Source organism: Suillus subalutaceus (assembly GCF_016647625.1).
Source record: "Suillus subalutaceus strain FC151 chromosome Unknown DFJ58scaffold_320, whole genome shotgun sequence".
Taxonomy (NCBI): domain Eukaryota; kingdom Fungi; phylum Basidiomycota; class Agaricomycetes; order Boletales; family Suillaceae; genus Suillus; species Suillus subalutaceus.
The window spans coordinates 1-26,735 of record NW_024540569.1 but is presented as its reverse complement, the minus strand read 5'-3'; the positions used below and the strand labels follow the sequence as shown (position 1 = coordinate 26,735).

At 44.9% G+C, this 26,735-nt stretch overlaps 1 protein-coding gene across 1 annotated transcript; it reads right to left on the bottom strand.

The window, feature by feature from the left end:
- Positions 1 to 22,890: 22,890 nt before the first annotated feature.
- Positions 22,891 to 23,082, bottom strand: DFJ58DRAFT_638414 (uncharacterized protein; the record flags this gene model as incomplete). The annotated part of the gene is made up of 1 exon (XM_041381314.1): positions 22,891 to 23,082. A coding segment is annotated over one exon (192 nt), but the record flags the coding sequence as incomplete, so codon positions are not given.
- Between the last annotated feature and the right edge of the window lie 3,653 nt (positions 23,083 to 26,735).

Sequence of the window (26,735 nt, the reverse complement as noted above, 5' to 3'; positions counted from 1 at the left end):
AGGTATATATGCCATCATGCAGACATACCAGACAGGCACACCAGCCATGTGGAGCTTGTTCACATGTCACTTTCATGCGTGAAAGTGCCCATCCACTCTGAATTGATGGTGACAGTCCCAACGCCAGAGGAGATGTGAGGTTGGGCAATGAGAACCCAATCCATACAGGAGTGAATTTTGAGGAAGAGGCATTGGGCATCCGTGACGAAGATGAGGAGATCACAAAAGGTCCGGGGATGTTTTTTGAGCCGCGAGATACCATGTCGAAGAGAGATGACACGATTGATGATGACATCCTTTTTGCCTTGTCAATTGACCCTCCAGTCCTGTACATGTTTGTCTACTAATTTGAGGAGTGACTCCAGTCCTTCAACCTTGTCAGAGGCAAGTGTGCCTACAGGAAACAAATTGCCTGGGATGGTCTTGAAGTCCTTTTTCTTGGGAGTGTACCACGCCCAGTGAAGCGGGTGTGGGAATGGGTAAGCTTCCTTACAAGGAATGCAGACAGAATTGCAAAAGATGTTGTCATAGGCTTGAGGCCATTGAAAGCAGTTGACAACACTGAAAAGACCATTGGCACAGGCTTGTATGTTTCTTCTTCTTCGAAATGGTGGAACTTGGGAATGAATTGCATGTTGGGCATAGTGATGACTAGATTGTCCTGGACGGCAATGGTGAGGGCATCATAAGATTGTAACCAAGCTGTGGGACACATGCACATAAGGAAGTCAGAATGCTAAAAGACAAATATCACATACATGCACGAAGTGTTGGGTCACCCTTGAAACATCGTCAGAGCATTGGGCATGATGGAAAACTGTGAAGGTTAGAAGATGTGCTGACAGGTATAAGGCAAACATAACTCAGAGTTGGTATGGTATGGTGAGAGTCTAAGCGCTGGTCAGTATACAATTAGTGAGATAATCAAAAGGACACTTACCAAAAAGGAAGACATAGCTAAAGTGACAAGCACTATAATGTAAGATATGCATCAGGAGACATTGTAGATCAAAGATATCAAAAACTCACTGATGAGACCAACAAGTGAAATGTGAATCAATTGGCACACCTGCAAAAATAAAGTCTGCAGGAATGTGTGACGCACCAGGAAAGTCAAGGGCAAAGGCGAAACATGCCCAAGAGGGTCTTCAACCCCACTGGCGCAGCAAAGTATGAGCGACTGGGGCGACCCTCCAGACGCGAAGTCTAGGAGTGGGAGATCAGTAATGCGAAGTCAACTGATCAAATGAGTGAACAGCATGAAGCCAATTCAAAGCACCAGGAATCATTGTTGTTGGATCAATCACGGTGATGAGCTTGATGGGCTTGACATGTGATGAGCTGAGCGATGTGAGTGATGAAGGACATGTGAATGTTGTGGTCTGAGGGCAAAGAAGGAACTTGGAACTGGGGGAAAGGGAATGCAGAGAAGGAAATGAGAAACAAGGTGGGAACTTGGTGGGAACTTCTCAATTGAGTCAAAAGTCAAAGTTTGCAGATGTTTGTGGACTTGTGGGAAAGTCCCACAATTCACAAGTTTCACTCTTTCATCCACATTGACAATACTCTGTCCTTTATACTATCCTTGCTGCCCTCGATCCCGCCTTCCCTGCCCTCAATCTGATCATCCTGCCTTCCCCACCCTCCATAGGTCTAACAACAATGGTTCCTGGCACTTTGAATTGGCTTTGTGCCGTTCACTCATTTGATCAGTTGACTTCGCGTCACTGATCTCCCACTCCTGGACTTCGCGTCTGGAGGGTCGCCCCGGTCGCTCATACTTTGCTGCGTCAGTGGGGTTGAAGACCCTCTTGGGTGTGCTTCGCCTTTGCCCTTGACTTTCCTGGTACGTCACACATTCCTGCAGACTTTATCTCATTTTGCAGGTGTGCCAATTGATTCACATTTCACTCGTCAATCTAATCGGTGAGTTTTCAATATCTTGCATGTATAATAATGTCTCCTGATGCACATCACACTTTACACCACTTTCAGATCTCATCACACACATTTATCTATGCCATCGGTGAGTCACATCTACACTTCATTCATATAGCGACATTCCATTCATACGTCAACAGAGGATATTGTTTCCTTTCAAACCACCCAACTACTCAACAATCTGTTAAGACTTCGCTAATTGGTGAGTGTATTTACTTTATTCATTTGTGACAAGCGCATAGACGTGACCATTTAGGATACCACTATCATCCAACTGATGTGATCAATGTCACAAGTACCTGCACATCAACAGCCACCTCACACTTACTTGCCCATCTGTTGGCCAAACTGTACGTATAACTTATGTTCTTGATACCATATTGTAAAATCCTGATTTATTCTTAGGAAACAAGCACCCTTCATATTTCTCAACGTTCATCCGCTAGTGGCTGGTGCTCAACAAGGTATATCTTACATGTTCTGCTGTACATTTAGCATCTGACTTATTCTTAAGCAACTGGCAGGCTTGGGTGTGCCTCTGACCGCTGACCAACCAGCAATTTGTCTTCTCAAAACATAAGTTCTCAAAACAGTTAGATTTAGCCAATCAGTCAGATCCATCCCGCTCATTTTTGTATTAGTCAGGGTCAGCTGCATCTTTCATTGGCCAATCTCGCCGTCAGGGTTGTATATCAGTGGGCCTCAACCTCTCCTGTCTTGGATCTCATTCCAGATTTGCATCAATGTATTAGGAGTGTTGCTTTGTAGGTGCTCACTACCACTGATTTGTCCGCTAACTTTCCTTGGCTGCCAGACATGGTTTTCATTGGCTTATCTCCCAGCCAGCGATGCACTTGTTTCATTTTAGTCAGTCTCAGACTTGACCAATCTAAAGGATCCAGGCACTGTACGTAGCCACCACCTTTGATCCATCATTGAATTCCAGTAAGGCCAAGGTCAATATATTTTTTTCCATTATTTAGCACTAACCAGGTTTAGCTTCAGTGCTATACCCTAGCGTTTATGGCAACAATGTCCGCAGTTCAAACTATAAAGGTAATGAGTCTCTCAAGTCTGAGTGCGTCAAATTCCACTTTCTCAATCCAATACTGTTTGCAGTTCACCATCTTCTACTATCCATACATTGTCTGACTTCGTGTCGACCAAATATTGTTGAGCAAACTTTGAGTTCTCAACTTGTATTCCACGTATCTCCATGATCATAGAAATACTATCATTTCTTTTGAAAATGCCCGCTGTTACTACCTGCTCAGGTCGTCATGTCAGGTGTCACCCTCTGCCTGATAAACCCAAGGTATTCTTTTTATTTCCTTGATGTCTGTAGTAGCTGACTCCTGTCATGTCAAGACTCACAGCAAGGGAGCGGACATTCATACTGAGTCTGGTGCAGACAACATCCAGGCAAGTATTTTTTTTTCAAAGTTTGTCAATCATGATTGATTTTCCATTACTTAGTCCCCCCAGCCTTAAAAATGCCCCTGCCCTCATCGTCGCGCTGGGCCTAAGAGTGTTATGGTCGACAACAATGATGATCCACAAGAAGTAAGCTATGTCTGCAAATATGTCAGTGTCCCCACTAACTTCTTAGTCATCTACAACTCGTTGTCATCCTCCACCCAAGCCTCATCCACTTGCACGGTGTCATGCATGGTATGGAGTTCATACCATGACATATATGAATAGCAGTATAAAAGGAGATGAGTAGAGGAGTGTACAAAGGATATACTTCTCACTTATGTAAGCTTTGTTTCTATTTATTTAGTTGTATTTGTAGTTTCTGTCTCTTTCCATTATTTGTTTATGTTTATTCAGCCACTTGATTACATCAGTGAGCCACTCAGATGTGTTTGTAAGCATGTCATGTGACTGGTAATATTCTGATTTGTAAGGACTTTCCATGACTCATCATGTTTTGTCATGATTCGTCATACTTTATAATATTTACAGTGCTTTGTAATATTTCACTCTTGTACTTTAGTAAGCAGCTGATTCAGCACACCAAAAGGCTTGGTTTGTAAGCATAATCTTACCAATCCAGTGATGACTCATTGCTTAGTAAGGATGATTTCTAAAATGTATATAAGGACTTCCATTCTCACATAATATATTAAGTTTTTCCCCTTCCATTCTTTTCCCAAACCGTGTGGGAACGTAGGAATTTGAAGTCAGAAGTTTTCCCACTTTCTGTCTCAACACTGTGAGATCACGAAGAAAGTGAAGGCCTACAAGTTGCCTTTGAAAACAATCGTATTCTTTAGTCTAGATTGATTGTATACTATCTTACAGGGATTGCCTATACAATAATCTATCGTTTTATCCATCGTTTACGTATTCGTGCCACATTCAGTTCAGAGGTTCATATTACCTACTAGGTTTAAGTTAACCTGACAAAATATATACTACTCCTTTACTATCAAGAAGTGATCTAGCAAAGAAGTAATTTATTACCCTTTGGCCACCCACGAACACCACGTTATCAACCGAGAAGTAGAAAATCCATTGACCGTGAACTTGAGGAGCTGGCACCTTAGTCTTAAAGAATACAATTGTGATAGTCATTGTATTCTGATCAACATATAAGACCCTCAAGTAAGAAGACAATGGTCCAAACATTCTGGCCCCATGACCTCATCTGCTGAGGAGGAGATTTTTGAGGCCAGTTTCTCAAGGCACTCATCAATGATTCAAAAGACCCCTGATGTCGCTACAGATCAACAATCCCGCATGTCTCATGTTCAACTTGCTGATGGCACTTAATTGACATGTGCTGAATTCTACTCCCTTGCAGATGAAGAAATATCCGCTGATGCCCAAGATGGTGATGTAGAAACAAGTACAGTTTTTATTGTAGTGTGAATGTCCTGTATTGACTTGTTGCCTACCAGCTCCTGCATTAATTACTGAAGCACACAGCACTACTGCGAGCAAGGATCCAAATCCTGCCTCTGAAATTCAATCAAACGACCCCAATGGTGGGACTTCAGGTGAGATAGTCATTCTTTGATATTTCATAGCTTCACTAATTGTGAATATAGCTACTCCTACTGAGTTGCACAACACAGGGCATGGCAGCAAGGATCATGGCAAGGATACTTCAGGTGAGCCATAGTCATTCATCTATATCTAATACCTCAACTAATTGTGCATACAGCTGCCCGTGCTGAGACACAGCACAGAGGATGGTGGAAATAATTCAGCTACTCCTGCTATTGGCCGCCCGCATAGGTCATGCGGCATCAAGTCATATGCACCTGATCGCAATGACAGTGAAGAGAGCTCTCCATCTGACAGTGACTGGGTTGCTGACCAAGAGCAGCACAAGAAAGCACAACGAGCCGCTGTTTATGCTGCTGCGAATGATGGTGACGACGACAAGGGTTCCCCTGCAAGCAACCCATCATCTCCATCTCGGTTGATGGCCACACAAAAGCAAAAGTTCAAGGTAATGGCGGATGTCAATGAAAATAATGACAGCGAAGACGAGGACGACAAAGAAGACTTTGTGAAGACCAAAGGGAGAATTCCTCAAGCAGGTATCTCGAAGGTGCAGAAGCTTAGGAAGAATACATTGGAAGCTGCCAGAGCACTCAGAAAAGAATATGGGAAGAGTGCGAGGACGATCCTCATCGAAGCTGGGTTGACGATGAAGGCCACCCGGAAGGAGTCTCCATGGAACCAACATCAGACGTGGTTCACAGCTACCTGCCCCCCATCTGAAGGAGGATCAGGAGCTGTGTCACCAGGTGTGTTGCGGTCTTCGTTATTGATTTCTTAATGCTAACAACTTTTGCAGCAGATTTAAAGGCTTGGAAGGTGAAGCAATGAGCTCATTACAAGGCCCACCCACACAGTGACCCTCAGCACGCATCAGTGTAGAAGAAGATCCTGGAGAACTGGGATCATGCTGTCGCAGGTTCAACCAAGGACCTTACATCACGATCTGCTGCAGGTCTGATGATGGCTGTTCGTGATGCTTTCACAAAAACGGTAAGTGTTGTATTCATGCGACCTTGATCCAGAGACTAACTACAATCAAGGCTGCATACTGGCATCGCACCCATGGCATTCACATTGCTGGTGTTGCAATATTCCCTGGTGACAAAGAGGCAGGCTGCCAAGCATCAGGACTGTTCGCTGGCTCCGACATGGTCAAGGCCCTCATCAACTCACACCAACTGGATATCAAGTGTTAGCTAGATGAGCTCACCACAATCCTTAAGTGTGTCTTGTATTAATTATAGGTGTCAGTGCTAAATTACTTCCAGGTACAAAGACTTGGAGGCCGCACATGCCAATGGGAAGACTTTCAGTTTGCTCCCCCCTTCTTCCACCACTTCAAATGGTACCCTCTTGTACAACGGCAAGCCAGCCAGGGATAGGAACAGAAAGGTGGCGCCCATGATGATCAGTGAGAAATTTGTACATTTTTTTAATTGCAGTGTATTTCTACTGTACTAACTATATATTGTGTAGCTGAGGCCAGCCACCCGCTGTCATGCATGGTATGTGACTCATACTATGACATATACATAGCAGGAGTAATAAGGAAGGTATAATACACCAGATTGTATCCTATCACCAAGTTACCCCATCATTTTTCCCTTAGTTATTAGCTAGTATTTTCACTTTCAAAACTTCACTTCCATTTTCCATGTATTTCTATTTTGTTCCATGGGATTCTATCTCTTTTCATTTTTCTAGGCATATTTAACCATCAGACTTCCTCTCCAGTCACAAAGCATGTTTGTAAGCTTGTCATGTGACTGGTTAATAATCTGATTTGTAAGGATTCAACTTGACTCATCATGTTTGTGTCATGATTTGTCATGCTTTGTAAGACTTGCAAGTGTATTTATAACCTACTTAGTAAGAAGGCTGATTCAGCTCACTCAAAAGATTGGTTTGTAAGCATGTTCTTACCAATCCTTGGGATGACTCATGTCTTTTATTCATCTTTCTTTGTAATATTACATTGTATTAATAAGCTAGTTAGTAAACAAGCTGACTCAACACACCAAAAGGATTGATTTGTAAGAATGTTCTTACCAATCCATGTGCTGAATCATGCTTAGTAAGATGGCCTCCAAAAAGGTATAAAAGGAGCCCATTTTGCCACTGTCAATCCAAGCTTCCCACTTTAAACCCTGTTCTCAAATCAAGTGAGATTACCTAAGAAATAAAGTGCAGGCAAAACTGGTGCCTTGAAGAAAGACTAAGAAATATCTATCTGAGTTATATACTACCTTACAGGGGCTGACTATATAATAAACTAACCTTCTAAACTTAAAACTAAACTTCACTCATACAAATAACCTCTCTCTTTTACAGGAAGGGAGACACAAGCTAAGAGAACTACTTCACACTGAGGCAAATTTTCATAGGGTGAAATAAACCTTTTCAATTGAGAAAGGCCTCAAAGCAAACCCACAGAGAGAAAGCAAGAAGGGGACATTTTTAAGTAAACCCTCCCAAGAACTCACACATTATCTACCACAAAAACTAGAAAAGTTGTAGACTGTGTACTTAAGGACTGGCAAGAAGTCTTATCCTATATAGTTGTGCTGTTACTATATACGTGTTGTATATAAGACCCTTAAGTAAGAGGACACCGCTCAAAACCTCAAACAGTAGGTGGTTGACCATGTTGGACATCCTGTATGCTGAGAAGCTTTGCATACATGACTGGCCCACTGGTGTTCCCCCGCCTGGCCCCAATTTTAACCTCAAGGCTCTATCTGCAAGTCAACTACATGCGTTGGTTGCTCCATATCTCAGGATTCATCTCGGAGCCATGTACGAGGCCAAGTTAAACCTTGATGACGACGACAGCGAGGCAGAGGCAGTGAAGGCAAAGAAGTACAAAGGCAATCCAAGAAGTCAGGTGACAAGGGAAGGAAGAAGGGGCCGATTACAGAGGAGCCAAGGGTAACATTGCATATCAGCAGATGGCCTGAAAGTACATATTGGATACTGCAAATCATACATGAGCTGATATCACAACCACAGGTGATATTCTTGCTCTTGAGACACAGGCCACAAACGTGTGTCTCATCCCACTCGTCATCGACACTGATGGCAGGGTCATTCACTCCCTCCAAGACTCAGAGAAGTTCATCAAGGACCTTCCACAAGACGACACTCCTGGATGCCGCACCAATGAGGTAATCAAAAAACCTGCAATCTCTAATCCAGCAGCTTCACGCTCAACTATGGGAGCTTTGTGCCCCAACCAGACAGCTTCACGCTTCAACAATGCAGCTCTGAGCTCCAACCGTGAAGCTTCGTGCTCTCATCAATATACTAACTGAGCTATCTATGAGGATCTCCCACCTTCATCGCCACCCCAGGAAGCCCCACGCTCACGTCACCCTACTAACTGAGTCTTTGATGACCTCCTGCCTTTGTCACCATCAACACTATCTTCGCAATTCTCGTTTCCCCCTCCTATTTCATGCTCGTCAACTCCTGTGCCAACCTCAGGTTATTCGCATGTCCAGTCCTGCTGTGGTGAACAAGTTTTGGCTGGGCTGTAGGTAAAAGCACCTAACCAAAATATATGAGTCTCCTGCTCTGCCTAGCTGCTACTCCTGCTAGCAAGAACATTTGACCCTAAAGGATCTCTGACTAGGCTCAGGCTCAAGGAAAGAGAGTGAGGAAGGTACCCCAAGTCAAGGTGAGAAAGCCATGTTCCAGGAGCTATCTGGCGAGCTGAGAAGCTACAACTAGGAAAGCTACAACTAGGGGATGCTACTGAATAACCCAAGTGAATGGGGAGCAACCAAAGAACTGGAAACAAGGGAAACTAGGTAATGACTGTAGAGTCCTAGGTAAAGAGTGAATCGATTATGTAAGCAGCAAAAGTGCGAACCTAATCTAAGGAAAGTGTCAATAAGACCTGCATAGTGAAAACTGCCTTTGCAAGGCTACAGAAAGTTTGAACACCACACCACCCTTGATATGAGCTGTCCCACAATGGAGCACTTCGATATCAACATGCATATAACGATGTTATGCCAACATACAATCCAGATATTTGCAAATGGACTCGGCCACTAATTGTGCTTATTCCTTTCATATGTTTTTTGTATGTTTTTCTTATGCATTCACATGTTTGTCTCATCACATATGCTTCAAGTTACTTATGGTACATGTAGGCCTCGTCTTATGTTCAAAATGTGTGTTTGTTAACCATTGATGTTGGGTGAGAACCCAATAATTTTGATAAATGTTCAAAATTACTGAGTCCTTGCACAATCTTATTACGATCTAAATCTAACATTTATTTTTGCTTGCTGACTTATGCTTTAGACTTCGATATCAACTTCCAGAATACATCTGATTGCAAATACATCTGATTTTGCTACCTCAACTTCATCTCCCGTCTAATCCAACTATATGAAATGATTCAAGGCACAACATATGTGGTTGGAGACGTCATAATGGTATGTCCCACCTTTACTCTTGTAATCTCATTTAATATTGCTACAGGAAATCCATCAGCCGGATGACGAATTGGAGTTGCATATGGACTTTGATGCGGACTTTGTCCTGGTGAGCACGGCTTACTATATTCCACTTCTTTTGATTGACCAATATTTCAATTTTTAGCAAGAAAGCATGGTTATCACGCACGCGGCTGATGAATTGGAGTCACATATGGACATTGATGCAGACATTGTCGCAGTGAGCATGTCATACTATATTTCACTTCCTTTGATTGACCAATATTTCAATTTTTAGCAAGAAAGCACGGTTATCGCACAGGTGGCTGATGAATTGGAGTTGCATATGGACTTTGATGCAGACATTGTCGTGGTGAGCATGTCTTACTATATTCCACTTCCTTTGATTGACCAATATTTTAATTGTTAGCATGAAAGCATGGTTATTGCCAAGGTGGCTGATGAATTGGAGTGATGTATGGACATTGATGCGGACATTATCATGGTGGGCACGTCATACTATATTTCACTTCCTTTGATTGACCAATATTTCAATTTTTAGCACAAAAGCATGGTTATTGCACAGGTGGCAGATCTATATACTTCTCCTGACGTCTAAGTGAATATCACACACCCCACTCTTGTAATGGCCCAGTAAGTTTCTGCTATGGAAATTTCACCCCCCCCTTCCCCCCATCACTATACCTTTTATATCAACATTTCATTGAGTCATGCTAATCAACACTTGTGTACACCATATTCTACTCCATACCATTGTGTGATTGTATTACGACAATGTTACTGTAATTACATGCTGAATCAGACGAGTTCTCCACAATTACACCATGTAATACAATTAAAATCACGCTGCATATAACATCCTACCTTACACTCCAATCAGCACACCACAGAAGTTGGCAGTGACACATATATCATCATGAGTCACAACATGTCACATGGGCTGATTTCACACTCAATTCAGCAAGCAAGAAAATTGGTGTTAAGCATGAATATTGGAACAAGCAAGCATAGTATTGACTGGTAGATATACCTAAGGACAAGGGTGACCATGATTAGTGCCATGGTTGTATACAGAGATTATGTGTAGACTAGCCCTATCTCCTGTCTCCTGTCCTTCCCATAATTGATTGTGGGCCTATCCCATCCACTGTGGTCCTTCCCATAATTGATTACGGGGCTATCCCATCCTCCGTAGTCCTTCCCATAATTGATTCCGGGGCTATCCCATCCTCCGTGGTCCTTCCCATAATTGATTCCGGGGCTATCCCATCCTCCGTGGTCCTTCCAATAATTGAGTATGGGCCTATCCCATCCACTGTAGTCCTTCTCATAATTGATTATGGGGATATCCCATCCACTGTGGTCCTTCCCTTGATTGATTACGGGCCTTTCTCATCCACCGTGGTCCTTCCCATAATTGATTACTGACCTTTCCCATCCACTGTGGTCCTTCCCTCCATATCAACCCTAAGCTTTCCATTGCCATTATCCTTCCAAGATTCTCATATATATCAACCATGCCTTTCTACCACCATGCTTCTTCCAAACCCTTTGTCTATGTCAATCCCAACCTGAAATCTGGATCTATTCATCATGTTCTATTCTGTGTGATTCAGGATGTGAAACAGGAGACGGGGACTATGTCCCTGTGTTTGACGCTCGATACCTCACAGGCATGTTGGCTTTCTCCCAGTGACTCTCTCAATGGTTTTAATGTATATTCTATGTCTTTGTGTTTGATACCTCACAAGTGGCAATTGGCTTGATCTCACTATCTCACCCTCACAGCTTTACAACTTTCTTTCTCAGAGTTGGATATGAGGTATGGAAGACACTTTATGTAGCTTATTTTCTGCTACCTCAGATCTGCTCATTATTTTGCCCCTTTCCCTTCTCAAAATATAAGTCTCATTTCAAAGTTCAACTGTCATGCCAGATGCCTTAAGATGGTGCTATTGTTCCTGCAAAAGCACACACCATTGTAAAAAGCATGACTGCAGACATGTTAGATTACATACATACCATATAGTGTGATACAGTATGTAGCATCTATCATAGGGCTTATGGGCTCACAAAATGGTGGCCAAGGCCAAAAGATACAACTTGAGACTTGCAAGATAGTTGCGCCTTGCTAGGCATCATGGTTGTTAGTAGTAGTACAAACATATCTAGAGTATGCTTATTATGTGACAATATAGAGAGAATACTACAATCAGATTCAAGGATAGGCAGATTGAGGCTCCTCAGAGCCAACAGTGCAGAATGTGTGGCTACCTAGAGGCTAATTGATAAAGCACGAGGCCATTATGGGTGGCACCAGACCCTCTGTGATGATTACCCTCAGGCTAGCCTCATACAAGTCACTTGGTGATACATATTCATATCCCATATTATCTTGCTCGCCCCTAGTCTTCGCTGATGATTTGCCTATCAGATCCACTCAGAAATCTGCACACTCATCCTCCTTTTCACACCACTGGGGATCATTAAAGATGAAATATATTAATAGGCCATAGAGAGGTTGGGTCCTGTCACAATAATATAGAAACCAGGTCTGCAGGACCCTTTATTTAAAAAAAATCACAATTTTCATTTTTTTTTGCCCAAAATTTTGGGTCATAATAGGACCCCTGACACCCCTGCACCATGGGAAATTTCCAATGTATGTGTGGTCTAAAGTTGGTTTTTTCAAAAAAGGCTGGTGGTCTTTCCCATGCAAAAATTATTTTGACCCCTGGACCATGCTCAATACATTTCATTTTGGATCCTATACACTTGGGGAAAGACCACACAAACATGGCCAGACCACCTGAAAAGTACCCCCTAGGTGAAAACCTCTATAGGTATAATACAACCTAAGAGGTACCTGAAATGGGGGTGACCAAAGTGGAGTTGGCGCATTGAACATGACACTTGTCACATTTGAGAGGAGGGTTCTGGAGGTCTGAATGGCAACCACTCAATATAAGTGAGGGCTCTGCTGTATGCTCCAAATTGACAAGGGAGAGATAATATAGTGTGAACCTGAGCCATTCACACCTGCATGAGATCACTGTCAGATATGATCCTTGAGTGACCAAAAAAAACTTACCATCAAGAGTCCGCAAGTGTGATGACTGAGGCCTGTCTGATATCAGCACCATGTCAAACCAGGCTGGGCAACTAGGCTTCTGACCTGACACAACTACTTCTGGCATGGCTCTAATGTGCCACCACTTTGGTACATCACTGACTTGTTGATCAGGTGGCGCTATGATGACCACTTGACGATAAACATCAAAATGGTTGTGAAGGCAAGGTACAATGGTGGTGTGTGGGAGGTTCTTGCGAAGGAAAGTTTGGAGAGCGGTGAGAAAATCAATAGCACCATGCACTGTCACAATTTTTGCAACTGTTTGGTGAGGATGTGCCAGCACCTTTGCAAGGATGTGGGTTATTTGAACTTGTTCGGCAGTAGTAAATTGTGAGCTCAGTGCAGTGATGGGAGAGTCTGAGTCTGAGTCAGGACCAAAGGAATGATGCTCTAAAGAGAGGTTGTTGTGACACCCAATGCAGGTATGCACCATGCAAAAACACTGCTTCCTGCCACAAAGCCACAAAGCCATTTGCTCTTCATAGTCCCATTTTTTGCTTGCATGGTAAGCATCCTTTGCGAAGTCAATGTGCAAGTGTTTGGGAAGCTCAGTATTGAAGCCATCAGCTACACCTAACAAGGTGATTGAATCAACATAGTGAGTCAGTTGGTGTAACTTACGTATATTGAAGTGTTCTTGAACAGTGAGTTATTTCAGGACATCTTTATTGGCATGAAACATGGCCAGCGCAGTCTGTAGGGCTTCAAGCATGTCCATTGTGTGAATTCACAGCTGTGCAAAATAGAAAAAGTCAAGAATCGGTCGTGCAACTACCAAGACACGGCTGGCACCTCACAACATCAACAAACATGACCTTCAAGACTCGTCAAACACGCACCTAGGCACTGCACCTGTGAGTAAGCCAATAAATACTCATTGCATCTCTTTGTGTTCACTTCTGGTGTCCTCTTACTTAAGGGTCTTATGTATGCTGCTTATATAGTGACAACACAACTATACAGGATAAGACTTATTGCCAGTCCTTAAGTACATGGTCTACAACTTTTCTAGTTTTCGTGGTAGATAATGTGTGAGTTCTTGGGAGGATTTATTTTAATATACCTTCTTTCCTTGTTCCTTGGTTAGTTTAAAACAATTGAATTCTGTATACTGAGTCTACGGTATGAAATCTGTCTGAGTGTTAGCATGCTCGTGAATCGTGTAGCATGAAATGTGTAGCATAAATCATGTCTCCCTTCCTGTAAAAGAGAGAGGAAAATAGTATGGGTTAACCTAGTTAGATTAGCTGATAGATTATATAATCAACCCCTGTAAGGTAGTATATAATTGAATAAATGTTTCTTAGTCTTACTGTGAGGCTAATGATTTGCCTGTACTTAGGTTCTTACTTAATCTCACACTGTTTAAGATGAGTGAAGGTGGGAAGTGCTCCATTTATTACATGGCAAAATTGGGCTCCTTATATACCTTTTGGAGGCCCTGATTACAAAGCATGAATCATCATATGGATTGGTAAGAATGTGCTTACAAACAATGCTATTTGGTGTGGTGAGTCAGCCTGTTTACTAATTTACATTATAACTACAGTGTAGTTTACAAAGCATGATGAATCATAGCATGAGTCATCACATGGATTGGTAAGGATGTGCTTACAAACAATGCCATTTGGTGTGCTGAATCAGCCTTCTTACTAAGTAGCTTATAAATACAGTTAGAAATCTTACAAAGCATGACAAATCATGATATTTACCAGTCACATGACATGCTTACAAACATGTTTGGTGGCTGAAAGAAAAGTCTGTTGGCTGAATGTACCTAGGAAAAATAGAAAGAGATGGAATGTCATAGAACAAAATAGAAATACATGGAAAAATGGAAGTGAAGTTTGAAAGTGAAAATACTAGCTAATAACTAGGGGAAAATGATGGGGTAACTTGGTGATAGGATACAGTAGGGTCTATTATACCTTCCTTATCACACCTCTTGTGTATCTGTCATGGTATGAGTTGCATACCATGCATGACACTGGTCCATTGTTTAACAGCCAATATACCTTTCTTGAAGTGACAGAGCCCTGGATAGTCAGGCATCGCCTTGAAATGCACGTCCATTTCTTCCTCGCCAACAATATCAACACACCACTTCACAAGATGGTCCTTAAAACACTCCTTTATGGAGTTTGTGCAAAAGGTCAAGAGTGAATGCAAGGAAGATACTGCAATGAGGCATATCTGCCAGAATGGTTTATGAACAGCGTGTAGACTGTTTTCCTCAAATTCCAGAGGATGCTGACTGTTCTTGCACCTTTCCAGAATCTCTTTCATCGACTCTGGATCACATATCACCGAGTTGAGTCTGTTACCTCACTCATTCCCTGCCACCAGACACTTTGAACAATGATTTTCCTTGAAACAGGAACCAGGCACTGCTCAGAAAGTCAGCAACATATGCTGCCAGTATCAGGTGGACACAATGAATTTGTGAGGTCTGCACACACCCATTTCAATGCCATCTTGTCCAGTAGCTATGAGAGAATGGAAGTAGTAGAGCCATGCAGTGATAAAAAAGTCTGTATTCTGGCCAGTAAGTGTGCATTGGGAGTAAAGCAAGTCGAATTTTGCCTGCAGGTAAGTACCAATAAGAATCATTGCTTGTGCTGATGGTCTGATGCCTTTTGCTTTGGTGATGTTGCCAATAGACCATGTACACTGGGCAATGCTGACTTGTCCCTTAAAACTGCAATAAGCAGGTTTTGTCTGATGATAGAAATAATTGGCGCCATCATGGCTCCTTTGGGCAAGGCTTTCTTCTTACAAGGTCAGTCTGTTTCTTCATTGCTCCCTCTTGAATAGTCTTACTTGTGTCTCGCTCCACCATTGTCTGGGCCGTCCACATCTCGTCAATCACTCTATGTTGGCCTACACAGGCCCACATACGCTCTGGCAGGTGAGTACACCATATCCACCTTAAACAAAGGGATGTTAATTAACTCCTTGACACACTCTACCAGATCCCAACTCCAAAGCTCAACATTTTCTTGCAATGGTACTCCATTATCATCCTCAAGGTTTCCCCACACAGTAACCTTCCTGCAACTCCAACCTGGTCCATGTGGAAGATTGTCGACCAAGAAAGAGTGGTTGTTTTGGGAACAAGACTTTTCATGTGGTTTTGTGTCTGTTCATGGTATCAATATCGTGAGTTCAGTCAACACTTTTAATATACTATTGGTAAATTCAAATATTTGTCAGTCTGTGTCTGTCAGAGACTTTTGATGAGCCACTGAGCCAATTCTCACTCTTCCCTGGTGAGTTTAGTTTCCCTTCTCACCAATGCCATGTTCAAGCACTTACAACATCTTTGAAGGGCACCCATGCATGCTCACCCTCTTCCTTCTGATATCTTCTATGCCTTTCAAAAGTTTTTTGCCCAGCCAGCATCTCCACGAGGTTCAAAATAACGCCAGAGTGGAAGATGTCTTGTCCTTGTCCTCAACTTCCTCAATAGCAACACAACGACTTTGCTGGGAGTGGGGTTGTTGTCAATATCAGCAGATGGGTGGGAGTATATACAGCCTGGACATGGAGCAGCATTATCATGGGAGAAGTCAACAGGTGGTGCATCCCAATCCTCTGACTCAACATCTTCAATCATTGATGCCCACTGCTTTTAACATTCAGGACATCCTGCAATGTGTCTGTTGAGATCTTCGTGCGTGGTTGATACCTTGCCGCAGAACATACAAGAAGGCATGGTTTGACTGCTGTTACCACCACAACCCACCCATGCACTTACTAGCACCCTTCAAGTTTTTTCCAGGAACATTTAATTTTGACACCACAACCATAAACCCTTCGATATCTCCCTTCACAAACCCTTAACCATGCAACCCTTCTACTTCTGCCTTTGCAAATGTAGAGTTCACATATCACCCTCGCAAACATAGAGTTCACATATCATATGGCCTTTCTTTTGCCCATTTTCTCATTTGGCCTTGGTTACTACCACTTCATCTCTCTCATATTTTCCATTTCTTCCCTCCACAAATGTGGAGTTCATAAATTGCATGCCCTTTCTTTTACCCATTTTCTCATTGGCATTGTCTCTCATCTTTTCTATTTTCCTTCCCTCCACCCAATGTTTAGTTCATGCTCATTGGCCTTAGTTACTATCATCATCTCTCTTGTCTTTTCTATTACTAACATCATCTTGTGCCACCTTTTCATGCCTAACTGACAACTGACTAAACTAGGCTAGTGATATCATGAGCTGCAAGTAGGAGTTCTAATATTTGAACCTTGCATGCCTCTTCACACTGCTTCTTCTCTGCATCCCAATGCTGTGCTATCATCTCCTACACAAACAGTTGGTGAGTCACAGGGCCCTGGAAGTGTTCCAATAATTGAGCTTTGCATGCTTCATCTTAGCGCCTTATCTCTGCATCCCAACGTTCCAAAACCAGAGTTTGAAGGTAAATTTGTGATGCTTGAATGGGTCCTGGTGTTTGATGAAATGGTTGCAATAGAAACAGAACCTCAAGAGTGGAGGCTGGACCCTGTTTAGCCTTAACCTGTCCTGGAGCATGAACTACATGAAACAGTCAACTCGGAGGTGGTACAGGCCTGCTGGTGTGTCAGTATTTGTCATGGTAGAGTATATGGTTGATCATCTCACATTGTGCTGACTTTGTTGCCCTCTAGTGGTGGTTGTTTTATGGTGATGTGTCATATACCATATACCCAGGTACAGATCCGAAGATCCGGATCTCAGATCCGATGGATATATCCGTCGTCCAGTCCACAGATCCGATTTGATTCTTATTTCATGTCCTATTCATGTAACTCTAACTATCATTCATCTCCTTTGGTATTCCTGTACACCAGTATACTGGTTATCCTTTACTTCCGCTATGCTTACTGATCCGCTAACACTTACTGATCTGCTTTAAACTTATACTTCATTCCCAGTTCATGATTCGTGATCCATCCGTCTTACCAATATGCTGTGCACATACTTTACTTATACTTTGTACATAGCCTCGCGCCTTTGCTTATTGATCATTCCATTAGTTATCCATAGTATATAAACCCTTGTACATGCGCTGTAGCAGATCAGTTCGAATATCATCTTAGATTGCACTCATTCCGTCTGGACTCTAAGTCCCTCCGTTATCTGTCCAGACTTGAGTACGATACTCCTGTCTACTCCGATACTTAGGATTGATTCCTATAGTCTATATATCCGCCTCTGTCTTCGGTGGATTGGCCAGCACTGCGCTCGAGAGACCAAAGAGAACCTGACTGTCGTGTCTGTGTGGATGATGATGGTCTCTACAACATGCGCTGAGTCATATGTCTACTGCTATGACCCTGGACACTGCCGGGCCTCTGCCACCTCTCGCCTTGCTCCTAACTCCAGCACTCCGCTACTCTGCCTGCTCCTGCCTGATCGAGCCCTCTGGAACGTCCCGCCGGCACGCCCCATCACATATACCCCCCCAGGAATGCAACCCTCCGGGGGCGCACACAGTTCTACTCGTCGTTCTCCTTGAAGTTGTCTGACTCCTCTAACTCTTCTTCGACTTCTTGAAGATCATCTTCCCATGGCCTATTGATTTCTGCTTCGTCATCCTCGCTCATGTCTCCCAACACTGCCTGTAGCTCTGCTAGTGCTGTACCATTGCATGGAATGAATCTCCACAGGCGTCTAGCATGGAATAGTCCATTGAGTGGGAAGCCCTCAAGGGTAGCTAGCATATATGAGTTGCCGATGTGATCGACAAGTCGACGCGGGGCTAACCATTGCGGTTGTAGTTTGTGCACTGATGCCATTGTAAAGTCTAATGCATTAGCATAAACTTGTACAAGTTGTCCAGTCTCAAATATGACTTCACCTGTATGCGAGTGGAGGACTTTACGGTCGAACGTGGCTTTGCGTCGTGTGGAGTGGGCGACAGTATGGTCTGCAACCATCCAAATGCTGCTGATCAACGTATGCCATGTGGACGTCAACTTCCGAGGTACTCAACTCCGTTGACGTGTCTACGACTGGAGTCGGGTTGGTGTTGACAACAAGGCCCAATAGTAGCTCTTTTGGGGAAAATTTGAAGGTGGGAATGATGAGCTCGTTCAATTGACGTATGGCACTGCCGAAGTGATCCGGCCATGACTTAGCTAGGCTTTCTGCATCTGTGCTTTCATACTCGTCCTCTCCCAACCCCGGACTGCATAGTCTCTTTAATCTTCCCAAGAGCTTCCCATTGGTATTCTCTACTAAACCATTGATCCAGGGCGCATAAGCTGCAACTACGTGGTGTTTGGATTTGTGTGCTGTACACCACGCATGCACACTTCCATTGTCGAAGTGTGACCCACCGTCTGTCATAAGCGTGTCAGGTGCATGGAAGGTATGCGCTGTGGGTATCACAACCTGGCAGGCACATATAAGAAAAGTGCTCGACCAGTATAAGTGAGTCTCAGCTCTGCCTAGCTGCTATACTCGCAGAATGCAAGAACGTTCGACCCTAAAGGGGAAGCAAGAAAAGCAAGGATCCACGGAATGATGCTGAACAACCCTGGTGAATGGCGGTGAAAGCGCGAGAAAGCGCGCGTGGGAAAGCGAAGTGCGAAAGTGCGCGGAGCGCGGGAAGGTAGTGCAAGCAGTGCACAGGTGTAAAAGATATATACTGAGACTGATAAGAGGGAAAGCGCGGATCTAGACGGATACTGATAGTGCCACTAGCTATAGACTGATGCTAGGGCCTCAAAACAATGATGGACACATGCATTGCATGGAGCTAACTGGTGATAGATACTGAGTGGTAGGAAGGTAAGGTGGAATTAGTGGGGGTGTAAAACGAACATCAGAGTATGTAAGTTCTACCTAAGCGCTCTCCCAGGGCTCGGAGCCAAATAGGAAGCGCTCTAAGTATGTAAGTGAGGGTAAGGTGATGTAAAGTAAGGGTGCATAACGAAATGGGAAGTGTAATATGCTAAATATGGTCAGATAACGAAAAGGGACATACCGAGGGACTGGTTGGATGATGGATGGATGCTCCTGGATGCTGTGTGACATAGTGCGCTTAAGCGCGAGAAAACGCGCGAGGCGCGCACACGGGAATACTGCGCGTTGTGCGGGAAAGTGTCGCGCCTATGGCGCATTTCGCGGGAAGTGGTGCACTCTATAGGGAAGTCATAGTGGATGATAGTGCGAGTCGTGCCATGAAGGCCAGTCATCAGAATTCGTAATATGAGCCCATATGAGCCTGCAGAAATGCGAGTCTCTACAGCGCTATGGAGTTGAGCCCATCCACTGTTGTCTTTGCCGTACCGTGGACTCTCAACTTGAATCCCCAGATGTACTGCGAATATATGTCGAGGATCAACAGGACGTTATGGAAGCCGTTTTTGCCATTTGGAAGGACCAGATAGTCCGCTGTAGAGACACGCGTTTCTGCAGGCTCATATGGGCTCATATTACGAATTCTGATGACTGGCCTTCATGGCACGACTCGCACTATCATCCACTATGACTTCCCTATAGAGTGCACCACTTCCCGCGAAATGCGCCATAGGCGCGACACTTTCCCGCACAATGCACAGTATTCCTGCGTGCGCGCCTTGCGCGCTTTCTCGCGCTTAAGCGCCCTGCGTCACGCATCATCCAGGAGCATCCATCCATCGTCCAACCAGTCCCTTGGTATGTCCCTTTTCGTTATCTGACCATATTTGGCATATTACACTTCCCATTTCGTCATTGACCCTTACTTTACATCACTTTACCTCATTTACATACTTAGAGCACTCCCTATTCGGCTCCGAGCCCTGGGAGAGCGCTTAGGTAGAACTTACATACACTCATGTTCGTTTTACACCCCAACTATTCCACCTTAGCTTCATACCACCACCTTCCTACCACTCAGTATCTATCACCAGTTAGCTCCATGCAATGCATGAGTCCTTCATCATATTGAGGCCCTAGCATCAGTCTATAGCTAGTGGGCACTATCAGTATCCGTCTAGATCCGCACTTTCCCTCTTATCAGTCCCAGTATCCATCTTCTACACTTGTGCACTGCTTGCACTACCTTCCCACGCTCCGCGCACCTTCGCGCTTCACTTTCCCGCGCGCGCCTTCAGCGCATTTCTCGCGCTTTCACCGCCATTCACCAGGGTTGTTCAGCATCATTCCGTGGATCCTTGCTTTCCTTGCTTCCCCTTTAGGGTCGAACGTTCTTGCATTCTGCGAGTATAGCAGCTAGGCAGAGCTGAGACTCACTTATACTGGCTGAGCACTTTTCTTATATGTGCCTGCCAGGTTGTGATACCCACACCGCTACCAGTAGTTCGAAGGGGGTGGCGTCGAGTGATAGGGTACAGTAGCGAGTGCAGCTGCGTTGAACCAAAGTTCTTGCATTGTGGGCACTCCAGCAGTGCGCTCACGATAGACTTGTCCAACCTGGGGCTGATGATGTGATCCATCAGTTGGAGTTTAGTAAGGTCTCTGCCCCAGTCCCCATGGTTAGCATGTACTTGTTGTGCCATCTCCTTAGCCTCCAGTTGTGATACACATTCTAACCGTGCCCTCGCTCGCGTGGATTGACCATCCGCTATGCGCCATAGACGTCCTTCCTCAATCATATACCCTATAGTGCGATGTCACGCTCTGCAATGCTCGCGCTCAGGTTTGCTGCTATCAAGGTCTAATAGCGCCTCTATTACTTCCAAAAACAAAGGTTCTTGTTTGAAGCACTCTTGTAGTTCTGCGATCACTGTGTCAGTAGACTGTATGAGGAGGAGGTCATTTACCAGTCCATGAGATGCTTCCCAGTCCTCGCTGACAGACCATGTGCTCCCATCTCCATTCGTTCGTGGCCATCCTGACATGCGGCGACTCAGAGCATCTGCTGCTGTGTTGGTGGCTCCTGGATGATGGCGAACTGCGATGATCTGGTAAGCAAGTATCCCTTCACGCCAACATGCGTGTACCAGTGGGAGTTTGTTGCTGAGGAGAGTATCCCGCAGTGCGGTGCAATCAGTTTCTACCTCCACCGGAAAACCCCACACTGTAGACCCGAAGTGGTCAAACGCAAACTTCAATGCAGCGAATTCTAGTAAGTACAGCTGGTAGCGTTCTTCCGCTGGTGAGGTGTGTTTTGATGCAAATCCAATCAGGTAAATACTGGTGACGGTGTCACCTGATGGTTGTTGCGACGCGAACCTTTGTGCTAGTATGGCTCCAAATCCATCTTTACACCCATCACTAACAATAATGAAGGGCGTTCCATCAAATCTGGGTGCGTGCAGAACCGGTTCTGACACTAAGATCTGCTTGAGTTTGAGGAATGTCCAGGTGTGTCTTTGTTCCCAGAATGTATTGAGGCTGCGTTCCCATAAGTACTGTCTGTATTTGTGTTTCCCCCCTTTTGCACTGGGGGGTGGGAGGTCTAGATTCCATAGCAGATCTGTCAGCGGTAGTACCAAGCACGCGTAATCTTTGATGAGCACTCTAAAATATCCCGTTAGACCCAAGAAATGCATCAGTTCTAGTAGATTTGCTGGGACGGGCCAATCTGCTACTGCTGCAATCTTTGCTACATCTGGCCGGATGCCATCCTGCCCAACTTGCAACCCTCCGAAGACGACCTCTTCCATGAACAGCTGTGTCTTAGTAGGCGATATTGATAGCCCTCGCTCGCGACACCGTGTGAGGAAGAGACGTAAGCGCTTCAATAGTTCTTCAAAGATGTCACCTGCCATAGCGCCATCGTCCACATAAAGTTCTAGAAGTAACTCCACCATGATGTCATGCAGCGCTTGCACAGTGAGGTCACTAAAACAGGATGGCACACCATGTACCCCCATTGGCATGCGCTGGTAGGCTTCATACCCTCTTCCTTCTGTGTAAAAGCACAGATACGGCTGACTCTCTTCCTCCACTGGAATCGCATAAAAACCCGCTGCAAAGTCCAGTACACAAATGAACTTGTGTCCTGCTAAGCGCTGTTGCTTCGCTGCAATGTCTCCTTGAGGCATAGTTGCAACATCTGATACCTTATTGACGTCATTAAAGTTTTGACATATCCTCCATTTGACCTTGGTAGGATCTACTGGTTCTGGACTGACAACAGGTGCTAAGTTTATGTTCGTGTTCAGACTTGGAGGCTCACCGAGTGCGATACACTGCTGGTCGACGATTTGACAGATATCTTCCAGAGATAGGCTCGTTCCTGAGTGAGCCTTTTGTACCAGCACCGTTGACGCCACTGCTTTCACTTCGTCTGAAGGTATGAAGCGTGTGATTCCTGTGCGCCTCATGTCGTCCAGGACTGGAAAGAGATATTCTCATTGTGGTTTTGTCTTCGAGAATGTTGTGCTTTGTGGTATCTGCAGGCGGAACTTAATGAAATCCACTGGTTTTACCTCCCGGATGGACAACGCAAATACATCAGCGAATTCCGCCACCAACTCGCGTGATTTCTGTACTTCTTTATTAAGATGCGTGCCATACATTACTGCATTGACAATGGTTTCTACTCTTGATGGATAGAATGGTCCCTGCATTGTCAATCTGGTAAAAATGTCGTCAGGTAGCGCTGGGTGTGACAGATCCGGAACTTCACCTAGTATTGTCCCACCTTCGTCCACACTGTCCACATGGTAGGTCTCTGATATGGTTGTCTCTGGGTCTGGGTCTGTCGCGGTTAGTGGCTCTATGATCCAAGGTTCTGGGGATGGCGGATTGATATGTACTTGGGGTTCTGGTTTATTAAGTATTACATTTGGGGCTAACTTAAATTTTGAAGATGAAAGGAATTGTACGGCAGTGGGTAAGCATGGTGTTGGTAGCGGGCGATATGTAGAAAGGTTAGGTAAAAGAAAATGAGATGCCTTGTGTGGCAAATGAATAGCGTCAGTACTGTAGTCATGTACTGTGCTTACCTGCTCTAGTAATGGCTTGCTGATGAGCATCTGCCATGACCCACTGCTTGGAAAGACTTCAAAGTTCGTGTGGACTTGTACTGGTCCCCATGTGAACGTCCCTGTCCAGACACCGGTGGATGGAACTAGGGATCCATCAGCCATGCGCAAAGTTCTAGTTGATGGACTTAGCGGGGATAGGCATCATGCAATTCGTTGGTAAGCTGCTGTGTCTATGGTGTTAATCATTGCTCCATTGTCGACGATGGCGAGAAACCGTGCTTTCTTGCCTTGCGGGCCATGGAGGTGTGGCACAGTCAAGAATGGATTGCTTGTTCGAGACCGTGCAGGTTAACCAGATGCGTCCACCAAATAAACATCAGTAATAGCATTGTTTGGTGTAGGAGACGGTACAACCAAAGTAGTAGGCAGAGGAGAGTTAAGAGATGAAGATTCTATGTCCCTTGGTAGAGGAACTTCGGAGCTAGTGTATCATATACAGTATCTTGTGTGTGCGGCGTGGTTTGTGGTTCATAATGGGAAGGAATATCAGGTGGTTGGATAGATGGTGTGGTAACTGACAGGCTGGAGTTTACTGGGACTACTGCTGGTCCGTCTGCAGCAGTGGTCCCACATAATTTTCCATCCCCCAATCATACCCTGATTCTTGCGTGGTCCACACATCTTGCCCATCCCATCCACTATGCTCCTCTTGTTGCACCACTAAGTAAACCAGAGCTGGGAGTGATGTTCCATATGAGCCGTAATAAGGGTGTGTTGCTGGGGCCACATACTGAACCGGGGCTGTTGAATATGCTAGGCGATTTGTCGGCAATGCAGTGCGTCTGAGTAGACCTGCAACTTGCTGTTGCCAACGAGACTCCTGTGACCTTAGGTGCTCTTGTGCGATGCACTGGGCACCCACATGCGGTGGGTCTGTGACCATGCTGCAACTGTAACATTCCCCAGAGCCGCTAAGTGCCTTGCCTGTACGGAGCGGATATGGTTTGTCAAGGGTTGGGAATCCTTCTACCACCCCGTGGTTGCGATGCCATAGCTCAATATCTGCTTCGTACTGGCGTACTCCAGCCTCTGTATTGGCTCTCTGGGGCATCATGGCTAACTTCTCCATGATTTGCACTCTGGTTAACTGCATCCGCATGAACGGTGCCCCCCTCATCCCAAATCCTGCTCCTCGTCCTGCTCCCATGGGCATGACCTGGTTATTTGGTGCTGTCATTGGTGGGGTTGGGTTCAACACGGGGTATATGACTCCTGCTGCATTCGGTTGGACTGCTGACTGGATAGGTAGTGTTGGTGTGCGCATTGAGGTTTGATACGCTGGTGGGTTAGACCGTTGACCATTCGTCGACATTTGAGAGAACTGGTACTGGAGGGATGTTAATGATGGTTGCGCCTTCAATCTTGCGATATCCATGTCCCTGGCCCGCTCCTTGTTCAAGTCTTCTCGACCTCTCTTGAGTTTGACGCTCGAGACACTCTGCACATCTTCCAGAAACTCATCCCAATCTGCGTATTCGCACTTGAGGTGGTCCTTCAATAGATTAGGAACACCTTTGATAACATATTCAATCAGATATCCTTCCGTATCTTCCCATGCCCTAGGGACAAACACGACACTTTGGTCGCCCAAACCACATGTCCATAGTTTGCCTGCTGTCCATAACCCGATGTCGTTCTTGTCCAGTACCTCTGCCATGACCCGTTCCTTTTGCTGCGCTCATGAGTACTTGGGTCGTTTGGAGGTGGCCAGCGTTTCCTAAATATAGTTCTGAGACCTAGGAAGGTACTGATTTGTGTGGACGAGAGACCCTGGAACCATTCTTCCGCTATTTGCCCTGGAGCAAGCTGCATTGCAAAACAGTCTATTCGCTGCGTGTCAAACCAGGTCTTGGGCAGTGATAACTCGAACTGCAGAAACCATTCAGTAGGTTCTTCTTTGTCTCCATAATCTCCCTTGAATAGCGGTACATCCTTGGATGCTCGCGATTAGTCATGATTGGTAGTATCGAATTGGTAATGTGCGGAGGGGGTAGGTTGGGTGATTGTGAGTGACGAGACTGTAGTGGGTGAGGAAGGTGTGCTCTCGTTTTGTTTGGGAGTAAAGTAAGCTGCCCGCAAAGCAAAGGTGAAGTCTCTGGTTGGCTCCTCACTCTGACTGGGGGAGGATTGGTTTGAGTACAGTGTATGAGAAGGGCTTCCGATATGTCCGATTCTGATGGTGCGTGCTGACGCCCTAAGTGAGGCGGAAGTGAAACAATACGACGAAGTGGGGTAGTAGGTAGCTGATCCTCTGGAAATGCTGGAAAGAAAGTGAGTTGAGTAGGAAGGGAAATTGGGTTTCTGTTCCGAGTCTCTCCGTATGCGTAAGTCCCTGAAGTCTGCACAGTTGTTCACATTGATTTGCCCCGAACTTGTTGCATCTAAGATTGAGTGCTGGGTTGCTGCCCCACTCTCATCACCAGATGGATTGGCCAGCACTGCGGTCGAGAGACCGAAGAGAACCTGACTGTCATGTCTGCATGGATGATGATGGCCTCTACAAACATGCACTGAGTGTATGTCTACTGCTATGACCCCGGACACCGCCGGGCCTCTGTCACCTCTCACCTTGCTCCTAACTCCAGCACTCCGCTACTCTGCCTGCTCCTGCCTGATCGAGCCCTCTGGAACGTCCCCCGGCATGCCCCATCACATTGGACAGTCCTCACCCATTAGTTTCTAGTTTGGATCTGATCCGGATTAGCCGTCACTCTACACATTCAATATCCGGAAGCCTTAACGGATCCGTTATGATACTTATCCGTCTCACTAGACACAATACTCTAGCACTCTGAAATAAGGGGCAAGACTCGGGAGAGGGGCACAGCACACGAGCTGAGGCCAAAGCCCTTCGGATCCGATACTACTTGAGTACGGTCTTAACATGATGAGGCCAAACTGCTATTTCGATTAGCACATGGTGAGTGTCGGACCTGCTGAAGTGACTTACTAGGTGGTCATTTTGCATATGACTGGAGTATTGATCATAAGGTTGAAAGGAAAGTTCATCTGAAAAAGCCGAGTTGGTCGACATGAAGTCAAAACCTGTTCAGAACAAACTAAATTTGGTGTAGCTCAGGACGATGTTTGTAAACACTCATTTTGGTTTAATTGACACAAATGATAGTTTGGATGGCACTTAAGTAAGTGAAATAGTCAAATATCTTGAATTTCGTGAGGATATATGTACACAACAACTCTAATATTATTATGGTTCACATGTCACACTACGG